Source organism: Palaemon carinicauda, chromosome 6 (genome assembly GCF_036898095.1).
Source record: "Palaemon carinicauda isolate YSFRI2023 chromosome 6, ASM3689809v2, whole genome shotgun sequence".
Taxonomy (NCBI): Eukaryota; Metazoa; Arthropoda; class Malacostraca; order Decapoda; family Palaemonidae; genus Palaemon; species Palaemon carinicauda.
This window is the reverse complement of record NC_090730.1, coordinates 81,354,807-81,369,806: the sequence shown is the minus strand read 5'-3', so window position 1 is coordinate 81,369,806 and position 15,000 is coordinate 81,354,807. Positions and strand designations below refer to the sequence as shown.

The 15,000-nt window shown below is 32.8% G+C and overlaps 1 protein-coding gene across 1 annotated transcript in view; it reads right to left on the bottom strand.

The window, feature by feature from the left end:
• Window positions 1-15,000, bottom strand: part of LOC137643114 (nephrin-like) — a 433,145-nt gene that overhangs the window by 230,717 nt on the left and 187,428 nt on the right. The window contains exon 6 of the mRNA XM_068375961.1: window positions 4,261-4,376. Within this exon, the coding sequence (XP_068232062.1) occupies window positions 4,261-4,376 (116 nt within the window). The remainder of the gene's footprint in view (window positions 1-4,260; window positions 4,377-15,000) is intronic.

Genomic DNA, 15,000 nt, shown 5'->3' with positions numbered 1-15,000 from the left:
TTTACCAAACAATTATTCTTCATCTAAGTTGTTACTGCACTGTAAATGTTCAGTGGCCACTTTCCTCTTGCTAAGGGTAGAAGAGACTCTTTAGCTATGGTAAGCGGCTCTTCTAGGAGAAGGACACTCCAAAATCAAAGCATTGTTATCTAGTCTTGGGTAGTGCCATAGCCTCTGTACCATGGTCTTCCACTGTCTTGGGTTAGAGTTCTCTTGCTTGAGGGTATACTCGGCCACACTATTCTATCTAATTTCTCTTTCTCTTGTTTGGTTAAAGTTTATATAGTTTATATAAGATATATTTATTTTAATATTGTTACTCTTCTTAAAATATATTATTTTTCCTTTTTCTCTTTCCTAACTGGGCTATTTTCCCTGTTGGAGCCCCTGGGCTTATAAAATCATGCTTTTCCAACTAGGGTGTTAGCTTAGCAAGTAATAATAATAATAATAATAATAATAGGTTGCCTCGGAAGGCCACCCAACACCTATCTTTAAGACTATCTTGTGTGAAACGAGGCTAGGTAGCACTGTAGAATTAGTATTTTGTTATAAAATAATAGATCGCATAAAAAAATCGCCTTGTAACCTTGAGATGAAGGTCAAGGTCATTCATATGGCAGTGTTTATGTTTTCCCAATACCCTCTACATTTTCACCAAATTAGGTTCAAATCGGCCAAGTAGCTTCTGGTTTAGTATCTTCTATCATGTCGCAGCCATTTTTTATTTCATGATATCTCAGAAACTACTTAAGAGAATTAGCACAGACTTGCGCCTGTACTAGACCACGGCCCAAGATATCCCCAGAAAATACTCTAAATCAATTGATGGAACGGTTCTTGTGATCTCGAAGAGCAATCATTTAAATGATTTTTGTTTTGTGAATAGAAGGCACTGTTTGATTTTCTTGATTCATGCTTCCTCCATATGGGCCATACCGCTGCTCAAGTATGATACCAATGGATTCAAAATTGGCTGGCTGAGTTATTAGCAATCAAAGACCAAAGAAGAGTAATAAGAAGATTATGAGTAATAACAATAGAACTCTACTTGTATGGAGTTTTAATAGCAACACAAGATCAGGCCTTAAGAGGAGGATATATTTAAAAAGCAATAGACGGAACTAACTTTTCGTCAAAGCACAGGAACTGTAGGGCAAAAGAAGAAACCATCAACCATATCACCAGTAAATGTTGAATATTTTCTCAGGTTCAATACAAATTAAAACATGATACAGTGGCTAAACCTCTCCATTAGGGTCTGTAAAAAAAAAATCAATTACAACACAACAAAAAATGGTAGTAACATCAATATCAAGCTATGGTAGAGAAATATCAGGCTGAACTACTCTGGGACTACAATATCATGACGGACAGGGTAATACTAGCACATCGAGCAGACATCACTTTGGTTGACATAAAAAAAAAATAAAAAATGTATCACTCTTAGTTGTCACAGTACCGTAGGATATAAGAGTGGAAGATATGGGAAGAGAAAAATAGAAAAGTATCAAGACCTAAGAATTGGATTGAAAAGGCTATGGAATATGAAAGTAGAAGTGGTGCCAATAATCATAGGAGGACTAGGCTCTACACAAATTCTTGAAAAGGAATCCCAAGAAGGTAGGAGCTGATATAGCCCAATGACTTGTACAAAAGTGAGTGCTACTTGAAACAGCGCATACTGTGAGAAAAGCTGGATGTAATCTGGAACCTCACACTATAAACCAACATTCCCTGTTGACTATAATTGACCAATAATAATAATAATAATAATAATAATAATAATAATAATAATAATAATAATAATAATAATAATAATAATAAGTGGTTGGCATGGTTGAGCAATTAGAGTACTAATTTTCTAGATTCTGAGATTCTCAGTGGTATAGGTTCAAACCCTCACCACGCCGGCGTTCCAGTGTACCTATCCTCAATTGGTAGGACCTAGCTACTAAGCTCAATAATGACTGATATAAATGGAAGAATCAACCCAAATGACGTATATGCATCTCCTAGAAAAAAAGTGCTTTATTCAGCAGTCAATTAAACAACTCAACAACAGTAGAGGAAGGCTCGGTACCTGACGGATGTCATGAAAAAACTTTCCTGAATTGAAATCATGAACTAGCCTCATAAGGGACTACAGTAGTAGTACAAAAAAAATTAGAAAAAAAAGCCAAGTGAAAAAATAAAGGAGTATGGAGATGCTATATTCAAATTGGTCCAACAGAGAGAGGAATCTGAAAAAAAAAACTAAATGCATAATATCTGGTAACCTAGAAACATCCCCACACAGACAGAACAGAGACTGGTCAATCAAATAAAACACATAAAGAAGAAAATTTTGCTATAAAAAAAACTGAAAGAGAAGAACTAAAAAGAGATATGACGAAATCCAGAGAAATACAACATATAAAACCCGAGCTTATAGAAGAATTGTAACTGAAGATAGAGACAACCACCTTAACAACCCATCGTACAATGACCAGCAAGAATCTGAAATACAAATGACTGATGAGATAGCAGAACATCTGAACAAAATAAGACATTGGATGGAAGATGTTACAGGAAAAATTATACCGAACCTAAAAACTACATTCAGAAGAAACTGAAGGAGAGAAGAAAGAAGATCAATGAATTACTGAGACTAATCCCAACTAGTACATTCACATAGACGATTAACTTCACATATACAGGAGAAACACTTATTGTGGAGTTAAGGGAGATAAAGATGCCATCATCACAAACCAATGAACAAAGTCAGAGACAGCCTCTTTAGAAAAGGAGATTGGGAAACCAGAGATAAAAGATTGGAACTGATTGTGTAAACTTAGGAGATGGCAGAAAACATGATGTAAAGCCGTAAGATACGGAATGAAATGAATGAGATATATAAATGCCAAGGCATAGAAGATCCAGCGATATGTAAACATAAATAAAGGATATCAGCAAATGAAACTCTTCGAAACAAATCAGAAATGCCCATACAAACATTAAAAGTAGAAGACAACAATCAACAGAACCCAGAAGCAAAACTATCCTAAGGACTCTGGAGTGCATATGGAATCACCCATTAGCCCATAGTAAATGATAAAAAGGGTTACATGATATAAGAAATGTTGATACTGGAAGAGTAAAGCAAATGTTCTCTGACATCATGACTGATTTGAAAAGAAACCAGCTGAAGAAAACTCCAAACTGGATAGGACAAGGTCTGATGAAGTTCGGAGCAACCTGACCATGGTATTGGGAGACTAAGATAAATCCTTCAGCATTGCACCACACCCATGGCTGAGAGATGGCTCATTGATAAATGGTGCATATAATACCATAATAAATTTCCTTTAAAAAAGTGCAAAACTGGAAATGTATAATAATATGTTCTGGAAAACGACTGGCAGAGATAAAAAAAAGAGAGGAATTTCCCAAGAGGATATATTATCGCAATTACAGTTTATCATAGCTATGATTTCCATAACAAGAGTGCCTCAAAAGACCAAAGATGGGTACCAACCGAAGAAAAGAGACAGCAGAAAAAAACATCAGATCTCCCTTGGGGACTTCAATCGGTTTGGGAAAGCTGCTAAGGAAATAGAAATACTACTCCAGATAGTAATAATTTTATCTAGTTAACATAAAAGAAAAGTAACAATGGTGGATGGGATAAAGCTGCCAGGCTATACTGTAAATACCTTGGAGGTAATAGCAATAAAACACCAAGTATTGGAAAGATTAAACGAGAAAACAGACAAAGAATCAAAGCTATGATGAAGCCAAAAGAGGGCCAATAATCTAGTACATTGCAGGATTAGTGCAGTGTAAGTAGTCAAAGTAGTATCATTCATAGACGTTCCAGTACCTTGGGGCTCAAGCGTTGAAAATAAGAGAGAGAACAAAAAAGATAAGTACCAACAATTACGAAGTGAACTGTGAAGGCTTAATTTAGTTGTTATTTCTATATTTTCTAGTTTACCATTATTTGAATAAATGTTCCTGTTTATTTTACATTGAATTCTTAAATCATCTGCTTTTTTATAGATATTTGTTTTAATTTTCAATCATAAACCTATTCATTCATACTTTTTTTTTATCTTTTATATCTCTTTTTTACGTTTTAAAAAACAATTGGGACAGGGCTGAAACATCACAAAAGGAAAAAGCTTTAGACATAATATAGGTTTGCAAAGAATGAACACTATTCATAGCACTCCCTAATAAATTCATTTTAGAAAAAAATAGAATCTAAATTATTATTACCTTTAGAATTCCAATTGCAACGACAGCGATGATAGCCAAGACAAATACAATGCCAGCTAGGATGCCTAGAAGTGGGGTAACCTCAACACCGTCATCATCTTGACTTACGCTTGAAGCTGAAGAAGAGTGAGGAAAAATGAGATGTAGATCACAAAAAGGCTTTCCTATTCTTTTCTACTCCATCTCAGTTCTACCCTTCTCCAATCGTTCATCCAGTTTATTAGGATTGCTAGCCCTCCCGAATTGTTACATATTTATTTTTTATAGTTTCCTGTAATGAAATTTGTAGTAAGAGAGCCTAAACCTCAGATTAAATAATCTGGTGGCCTTTAGTATAACTGTCATGTAACTTTGAGTTTAATTTAAATTGAATTTTTATACTGTTATGATGACACTAAACATATGCAATATTTTATCATTAGAGAAACAAAGAGAGGAAATAAAAAAAAAAAAGTCCTCAGTGAATCACATATTTAAAACCTTGGATAAAATGTCTTTAAGATGTTTTTAGTATTCAATCTTTTGGAAAAATTAGATACCGAAAAAAGTAATGTAACGAGAAAATAAATTATGAATATAAAATCAATAAAGCAATATATAATTTTCTTTGAATGCTAAATATCACTAATTTTCTCCTTATCAATGGAAGACGTATTCAGATATTATAGCGTATATTACTGGACACAGTCTCAAGATATATATCGAATCTGTACTGATCACGGATATTGGTAATTTATATTTAGATTTGCATAGATAAATGTTAAGATATAACACTCCCATGTTTATTGACAATGGCAACAGCGTCTATTATTCATACCCATAGAGTGCGAGTATTAACGCTAAGATTCAGATTCCTATGCATCGTTATGTAATATATAAAATTAGGTTACCAAAATCTTTTATTGACAAATGAACGAAAACCAACTGTCGATATTTACCCATGAATATGGAGTAATAAAAGAAAGTGGATTAAAACATTATCAATATGAGTATCGGATGTCAAATTGATTTAATAACATATCTTAAAATATGGAAATGGAATTTCATCAAAAAAAAAAAAAAAAAAAAAAAAAAAAGGCAAATTCCAGTCACTTCGCATTGTTACAAACCTTAGATAATTTTTTCTTTCTTAATTTTCTTCATCTTGATAAGTGTTATCCATAGGTATTTTCCATATGAATATCCTCTTTTAATTTTAACAGTGCATTTAAAAAATGAAAAAAAAAATTACAGTCATTGTTTATCCAAAACTATTTTCCAGGAGGAATAGGTATAATGAACCTACATTCATGATAAATATATCTATATTGATGAAGTTTTGTAAAGGTAACCTGGAACTAGACATGTCACTACTGTAAGGCGATATGAAAGTAAAAAAAAAAAAAAAAAATATTGGTTACTCAATTGCCCTTTTAGCAGTCCTATTTGAATAAGTCTATATATGACAGATGTCTCTGAATTTTTAATTTATTTATTTATCTATTTATTCATTCATTTATTTTCTTTTTTGGGGGGTCAAACTCTAAGTGTACGATTTCTCATGGAGCTCTCACTAATGGCCACGCATTCAAAGAAAACTGTCAAGGTATATTTTGATTGATCTGGCATGTGTCATATCTCTTAATCATGAATCTAAGGCCCTTATAATATTAAAGCCATCAAAAGTAACTTCGTGCTCAACTTTTCCTTTTAACGAGCTAAACGCTGAATTCTAGAGGCTGAAGACTCAGGACGATGGTTTTTCATTACCTAAAAATTTAATTATGGGAAGATGATCTATTCTCGAAATATATTCAATATATTGATACAGTAAAAAATACTTCTTAAGTAATTTTTTATTTATTGTCACAGCAAGACACCGAGAAGCAAATACAATTAGTCTTTTGTTTTCATTAGGCTACATATGAGATATATCAGTGCCAAAGCATTAAGCATATGCTACTGTTGCTACTGCATTTCCACCTGAGAATAAAAATGTGCTAAAAGTACCTAATATTAACATTGATTTTATCTTTCTCAATAGTCTGTCACATTCATCGCCCCACATAAATGTAATATTTTGGCAAATTACTTTTGCAGAAGTTCTATAATGGTGGATTATTTTCTATGCCAATAAATATCAATATAAACAAATTCTCATAATTCAGAAACATTCGCCATTTTAGTATTGCATGAATATTGGTCTGAGCCGTATTAACACAGCATTAGCATCAATTACAAAACTGAAACTCTAAGTCTTATTTAAAAAAGAAAATACACACTATTTATTTTTAAACTTAGTCGGGTGTTTAGCTAATCTATCCAGCAATTTAATAAGATTCTAAACATGATCAGTGTTATCTTTTCCTGTTACAATATATCATCAAGCGAGCATCTGCAGTTATTCGTATCTCTCAAGATGGTATCTATCACTTTCTGAATAATACCAGGTGCCAAAACTACAACATACATTAGTCTGTTAGCCCTATAAAAAAAATTTTAATATCTAATGATTGCAAATACTTTTTTTTTAATAGAACAAATCCAACAGTCCATAAACGCAAGACAGACACAGCTTTGTAAATTTTCTTCCTCCTGGCAATTTTGTAAACAAGTTTTGAGTTGACAGAAATGGATAAATATCAACATCGATTGTTTTGTTAACCGTAGCTCTGTAATTACCATATATGAAAATAGCATATATCCAGTTTACTGTGTTAAACTTTGGATGTAATCTCTTGTTTCTTCATCATATACGATTGCTAGCTTTTTTTGTAGGTCATCATCCTTATTTTCTATTGCAAAATGTCGAGACCACAGGCGAGTGTTGCTGTTTGCTTCTCTGACATCTTGATTTGAGCAATCTCGTAGGAGGTATTCAATTGTTTGTAGTGTTGCCCCATATGGGCATTCAGGACTGGTGGCTAAACCCCATTTCAGGAGCTTATATTAAATTTTGCCCGCTTTCCCCCTTGCACTGTTTATGATTACTCAATCCTTTCTGTAGAGGGATGTTTCGCTGGGCAGGTCTTCGTTTGGACTAGTCAGTGCCTCATTGGAGAGCTATCAGTTGGTTTCCGCCACTGTACTAGCCTGTGAACAGCGGCTCTGACTGCATCAAGTCCATTCTCTGTTCCAAAGCTTTTGCAGGATTTCGATATTTGACTTACTTCTTTTCAGTTAATGACTATTGTTTTTTGTCGGATACCGGCTACTGTGTTGCTATGGTAGAGGTGTTGATTTTAGGGCGACAATAATAATCCGACATAACTTACATAGTTCTGGGTTTACCTTTTGTGCATGGTATGATCTTGCCCACACTTGCTACTTTATGATTAGTATTATTTATGTACTCTTTAAAGGAGAGTGTTCTGTCAAGCGTAACCCTAAGCTTTCTTTTTGCCTATTGATTGTTCAGGTGGTAAACCCAAACATGTATTTTGCATGAAATAAGTGGAAAGGGTAGTCAAGGCATTTGACACTCTTTCTTCAATGGTGAGAATGATTACGATTTTGTGTAAGTGCACAGGTCATCTGCATATATGTACCAGCGGATGTTCTGGTACAGTGGCTGGTCCTGTGTATAGATGTTAAATAGCATCGTCATCAGCATTGATCTATGTGGATCTCCATATGCTTTGCTTGCATTCCATTTATAAGAAAAATTGCTGATTGGTAGGCAATGATTCAATGATGTGGACAATGCTGATATTCCATATAGGTAGAGCCACATACGAAAGGAGTACTCTATGGCTTACTGTGTCACATGCTGGTGTTTGTTTTCCAAATGCTCCCCATCCCATGCTTATCCTTCTTTTAATTTTGGTCTTGTGTCCTAAGGAAACACTTGCTATTGTCCTAAGTACATATATTTATTGACAATTACTCTTATTTTTAGTATCTCTGCATTTCCATTGAATAGTTTATTAGGTTTACAGATATTCATTTTCAGCCCTACATTTCTGCTTTCTCTATTTGAATCTCCTATATTTTTTGGAATTTCCTCCCGTTACTCACTAAACAGAACCATGTTTTCCGCAAATATTAAGTTGTTAAGATATTCCCCATTAAAATTGATTCCAGAGTTTCCTAATCTAAATTTTTGATAGCTTCTCTTAGGTATGCAGTGAATGATTTAGGAGATATGGCGTCTCCCTGTCTAACTTCTACAAGGGTTCTTTGCTGTGAAGTAACTCTTCAGGCTTTTCTTGTCTATCAAATGATTATATTGGTTCATGTGAAAGACAAGTGCATAAGACCTATTAACATAATATTTTTGTCGGTTTAATCTGGTTCCCAGTATTTTACCACTTTTCCCAATATATTTCAAATCACAACCATTGCATGGAATTTTACACATGCAACAAGAATTCTTTATCGAAATACATTTTACAATAAAGGAAATTCTGAGAACAAAAGTAACCTTAAAAATTCTTAGAATTTTGTGGTAAAAAGAGAAAACTATCTTCATTAGGAAAAAATAATATATTATTATGATCAAAAATGGTTATATTGTCTATTGAACAAACAGTTGTCTTGACTTTTTGTAATGCTATGACAATAAGAATTTAGAATACTTCAAAATATAAGCATTTTGAATAGCATGTATTTCTAATAACTCATCATCTAAATATTCCAATTAACAAACTCTTAGTGCTCTCAAGAACGTCGAGGAAAACCGGAGGGTTTTGTTTTAAAATGGTGGTTAGAATATTAGAATAGAAGTGAAAGTAAGAAGATACATTAGTTGGCTTCCTAAAATCACCAAATTTAAATATATTGTCTTTGAATATTTACGTGTTAAAATGTTAGAGTTCGATCTTTTTCTTCCCACAATTGTAGAAATTGGTAGAAGGAACCAAAGAATTTATCCTATGTATTCAATCAGTCACATCATTATTTGAAAGCCATATAGAGAAAATGTCATCTACATAATAAAACCTCAAAACTCTTTCGGGCAATAAATTCACCAAAAGCTTCTTCTCAAAAAGTTCCATGTAAAGATTATCTAAAATAGGTGATAAGGAATTACCCACTGCCATTCCAAATCTTTGCTCGTAAACACTCCCATTAAGATTAAATTTATCCTTTTTTTATGATAAATTTTATTAAATCTAGAATAACATGGGTTGGAAAAGAAAATTCATAATTACACAGTTCATCGGTTAATAAATCTAGTCAATTATCAACTGAAAATTTAGTAAAACGGGATATTACGTCATAACTGATTATTTTAAACTCAAAATCAGTATTAAATCTTCTCAGACGATCAAGAATATCAACATTATTTTTTTTTATTGACAAGCCTGAAATATTTCCTAACAAGGAGGACAAATTCTTTAACTACCCATTTTGATAGTTTATATACAGGTGACCCCACAGAACTGATAATGATCGACCTGGATTATTAGCTTTATGGGTTTTGATTAGCCAGTACATATAAGGGAACTATGCACACACAACAGAAAACCTTTTTTCAACTCATCTTTACCATGTAAAAATTGTATCTCCTTATTGCAATTATTCCAAGTGGGTTCAAATTCAGAACTGAATAAGTTTCTTAGTCACTTGAAATTTCTAACATTTTTTCAATAGAGCCATCCTTATTCATCAACACAGGCGTAGTAGGTTGGTTAGGGCAACAGACAACCGTTGAGATACTACCGGTAGAGAGTTATTGGGTCCTTTGACTGGCCAGACAGTAATATAATTACTTAATCCTCTCTCTGGTTTTGGTTAATTTTTTCTTTACCTACATATACACCGAATACTCTGGCCCATGCTTTGTGCATTTTCCCCTGTCCTCTTACACTGACAACACTGAGATTATAATAGAATGTTTCTTCGCTCAAAGGGTTAACTACAGCAGTGTAATTGTTCAGTGGCTTCTTTTCTCTTGGTAAGGGTAGAACAGACTCTTTAGCTATTGTAAGAAGCTCTAATAGGAGAAGAACATTCCAAAATTAAATAATTTTGGGCTAGAGTTTTCTTGCTTGACGGCACACTCAAGCGCAATATTCTTTCTTTTTTCTTTTCTTGTTTTCTGGAGCTATTATCGTTTATTATGAAAGATCTAATTTAGTGTTGTTACTGTTCTAAAGATATTTTTTTTTATTGTTCATTACTTTTTTTGTATTTTTTTCCCCTTGTTTAATTTCCTTACTGGACTATTCCCTGTTTCAGCCCTTGAGCTTATAGCATCTTTCTTTATTAGCTAGGAATGTAGCTGAGATCGTAATAATAATAATAATAATAATAATAATAATAATAATAATAATAATAATAATAATAATAATAATAATAACTAGTGAGGGCAACTCAATACGGATATCGTTTAAGAGACCGGCATTGCCTCTCGTTAATGTCGCTCACTATCACGAGTTCACTGTAATATTACTAGATTTAACAGCTGAACTCGGTTGAGTCCCTGATTAGGCTGAAGGAACATAGAGAGTAGAGGTCCCCTTTTTGTTTTGTTTCATTGTTGGTGTCGGCTACCCCCAAAATTGGGGGAAGTGCCTTGGTATATGGATAGATGCCATACCCCATAATGACTAACCGAATGTATGAAGAATAAACATATAACTCCCACTTTTACGATGAATGTGGTTGTATTGGTGTCATGATATGGCTAAACTACTCCCTTTTAATGAATATCATAAAAGGCCAGACACAGTATTAACATTTTGTTTACAATGTTGATATCTCATTTATAACACCAAAACTTAAAGACTGAATACGAAATTCCATTGATGGATGTAAGATTTCAAATCCGCCTTTCACTTATCAATATTGCATAAGGGAGATTATATTAGCAAACATTCCTAGAATCATAACTGATGCAGGTCTAAAGAGGATGAATGCAGTATAAACTGGTTCTTGTGATAAAAGAAATTAGTTTTTCAAGTCGAAATACATGATAAATTATTATTTAAGCTAAAATCAGATACAATCATCCCAGCTAGGCATCTGTAAAATAGATAAATTCATATGAATAAAATAGGTAAAGACAAATAACATTAAATCAAGAAACCTTCAATAACATACACAAACGAAAAAGATATATAAACATATGTAAATTACAGATGTAATTTGTCAAGATAGGATAATGATGTCGCTATAGATTAAAAGTGTTTATACGCTCTCTGTATATCTCTGGGCTAACACCATATTTATGAGAAAATATGATATAATTTTCAGGTAACTTAGCTACATAAAAGCACACCCCTGCTTAACTTCCTCCTGGATGTAAAAAAAAAAAAAAAAAAAAAAAAAAAAAAAAAAAATATGGTTACATCGGTTTTGCTTCCCATTCATAACATATAATTGGTAAAAACGAGTATGTTTTAATGAATAGAAGATCAATCTCATATAATAATATTTTTTTAATGAAAATACTGAAAACTTTCAATGTTTCAAAAGTCAACTCTTCTCTCTTGAAAGCATTAAATGGACGCCCGGATAATAACAGGTTTAAATATATGCCGGTATTTGACAGCTGAAACCATTTACGAACAAACCCAGAGAAATTTCATTCAATCTTAATTAAGAGGGTGGAGTTTAGCCATTCAATCTTCTTTAAAAAAGGTGTAGTTTAGCCATTCAAGCTTCTTTAAAAAGGTAAAGTTTAGCCATTCAATCTTCTTGAAAAGATTGTTGTTCAGCCATTCCATCTTTATTAAAAGGGTGAAGTTTATCCAATCAATCTTATTGAAGTTTAGCCTTTCCATCTTCAATAAAAGGGTCAAGTTTAGCCATTCCATCTTTATCAAAAGGGTGAAGTTTATCCATTTAATGTTTATAAAAAGGGTGAAGATTAGTCATTCACTCTTCGTTAAAAGGGAGTGGTTTAGCCATCCCATCTTCATTAAAAGGGGAAATTTTATCTGTTTAATATTCATTAAAAGGGTGAAGTCTAGCCATATCATCTTAAAAAAAGGATGATGTTTAGCCATTTAATCTTAATTAATAGGGTGAGGTTTAACCATTCAACCTTCATTAAAGGTGGAAGTTTAACCTTTCACTCTTTTTTGAGAGGCTAAAGTTTATTAATTCAATCTTCATTCAAAATAGAAAATTTATCCATTCAATCTTAATTAAAAGTGAAGTTTAGTAATTAAACCTTATTTAAAGGTAGAGGTCCAGCCATTAAATCTTCATTAGAAAGGTGAAGTTTCGTAATTCAATCTTCTTTGGAAGGGTGAAATTTAGCAATTCAGTAGTATTAGCAGAACGTCCACGACAAAAAAAAAAAAAAAAAAAAATGAAAAACTATGACGAAAACGTCACGCTGTGTCTCTAAGGGTTCACTTCCAGCTTCCTGTAAGAAGTTCTGCAATTTTTTTTCACCTTATTATTGATTAAGATTTGCATTATATAATATATGCATTCATGTTCACAACGATTAATCACCTTGATAAGACATGAACTTGACGAAAGTAAAGGGTGAAAACTTTCCAAAATCAGCAAATTCAGCTCGGATAATACAGCAAATCAAACTCAGGTATCTCAAAGGAATTCATTTTTGTCGCTAAAATATCTAATTTTCATGTTAATTTTGATGATTCGATTCATAATCATCGGATAGGCTTAGGTAAATAGGTCAAGAAAACAGATTACAAAGAGATGAGGTGGGTGATTTCTCTGTTGCAGTTCAGCTGAAAATGGCTTACTGTAATTTCTTTTGAAATAAGGTTTCCTTAGCTATTACTTTTACAAGTAGGCTAACTGCTCTTGAAATAGTGCATAAGTAACATATGACATAAGCCATGTATCTTTATTACAACGAAGGGTTCTTTGTGAAATTCATCACACAAGCGCCAGACAAATGTATCTCTGACTAATGTCCAACCAATGAAACACTCGGTTCCTCGGTGGTCAGATACAATAACCCAGTTGATAAAAGAAAAGCGTACGATTGGAAGAAAATTATAAACTTTGAATAAAAGGTTTTAAAATTTGTGTACTGGTCTCCTAATGTTAGGAGAAATCAATTAACAAACGCATTGATATAGCGATAGAAATGAGTGTATTGAAACCATATTTTAATAAGATTTTACTACATTTTCGAAAAGAAGCAATAAAAAGCAGGATAATACAGTGGCAAAAGAATGTGTCCAGCAGAAATAAAAAAAAAAATAAATAAATAAAATTATTGGTTCCTTTAGTAGGCCTGGAAGACATGTATTAATCCATATTGGGTTCATAATGCACGAGCAATCTCAAATTTCATTGGGCGAAATATTGACAGCATAAATCGCATTAATAATCTGAATGCCCACTTTCGATCCATCAAAAGAAAAGGAGAATCAATTACACATAATTTTGACGCTGTGAAGATATCTATCACAAAAAAAGGTTTGCTAAAGAAGAGCTAGAATTTGCATTATCAAATTGTAGTTTAGAGGGATTATTATTATTATAATCAATTAGTTATATGTAAGATTATTATTATTGCCATTTTATTTATTTTGCGTTAGGAATGCGCTGCCTAATGATTATATTGATTATTTCCACTTATTGTAAAGCTTAAAACTTACGATATCGTTTCAGGGAAAACCTTTATTACATATGTTTAACGAAAACGAGGAAGTTCAACAGTCCCTAGTAAAGATAATATAAATTTCGATATGATGAGATATTCAAGCCCCCTTTGGCAAAGGCCTACCAAGAGAGTTTTTAAAATCATCTTTGGAACAAACATTTACTTCCATATACATGTAAACAGACAATAATATTAACAATAGCTAAGCCAGAAAAGATCCCAGTAATCCAAAAGATTACAGACCAATTTCACTGGCCAGTTGTGTTAGCAGATTACTAAAAAAAAAAAAAAAAAAAAAAAAAAAAAAAAAAATCAGGTAAATTATTGACTGAATTAGCGTTTACGTAGTAATAGCATATTATCAGGCTCGCAATTTGGCTCACAAGCAGTGATTCTCCTTGGATTCTCTTCCACACTTGGAAAATTATATACGTAAAGGTTTGAACGAAAGAAAATCACAGTAGAGTTAAGCAGACGCTGAAGTTCAAAAATTTATAGAATTAACACTTAGTTCCAGCTATTAATAGATTTAGCAAGTATTGTCATGTATCTAATGGATTCTGTCAATCTGAGAATTCTATTAAAGCTGGCAAATGAGAGTTGAGTTATGAACGCGGATAAAGAGGGACATCTAAATAACTTAACAATACAGCAATCGAAGTCATGGATAGATCGTGTCACTCGTCATTATAACGCAATGGCTGTATTGAATCAGTCGTTATTCCCAAAGCCTTTATAATATATATTCATCAAGTCTCTCTATCAGACGTACATTTGGTTCATATATTCCATACAAGATGACACTGGCACTAATTAATGCAAGACACTTACAGGGGATTATACAATAAAACTATTATTCTATTATTCTTCCACAATGCAAATGTAAATAGTATACATATCACAATTAATGGAGGTACCATTTATAATATAAATTCATCATTTCCAGAGAAAGTTATGCTGGCATATTACAAATTTCTGAAGGAAATTAGCATAGACCATGAAAATATCATATCCCTGAATAGTTTCAAAGAGAGGGGAACCATTGTATAAATTTAATTTCGTACACGAGGATATGACAGAAGCTCTACCAGTAGAGAGGTCTGCCACTATGCAAATCATTTTAGAATTTAGTACAGCAGTAACAACGCCCCATGTCATCATGTTACTACGGGTATTTTATCGATTGAAGCGGAAAGAATTATTTATGGTATTGTGAG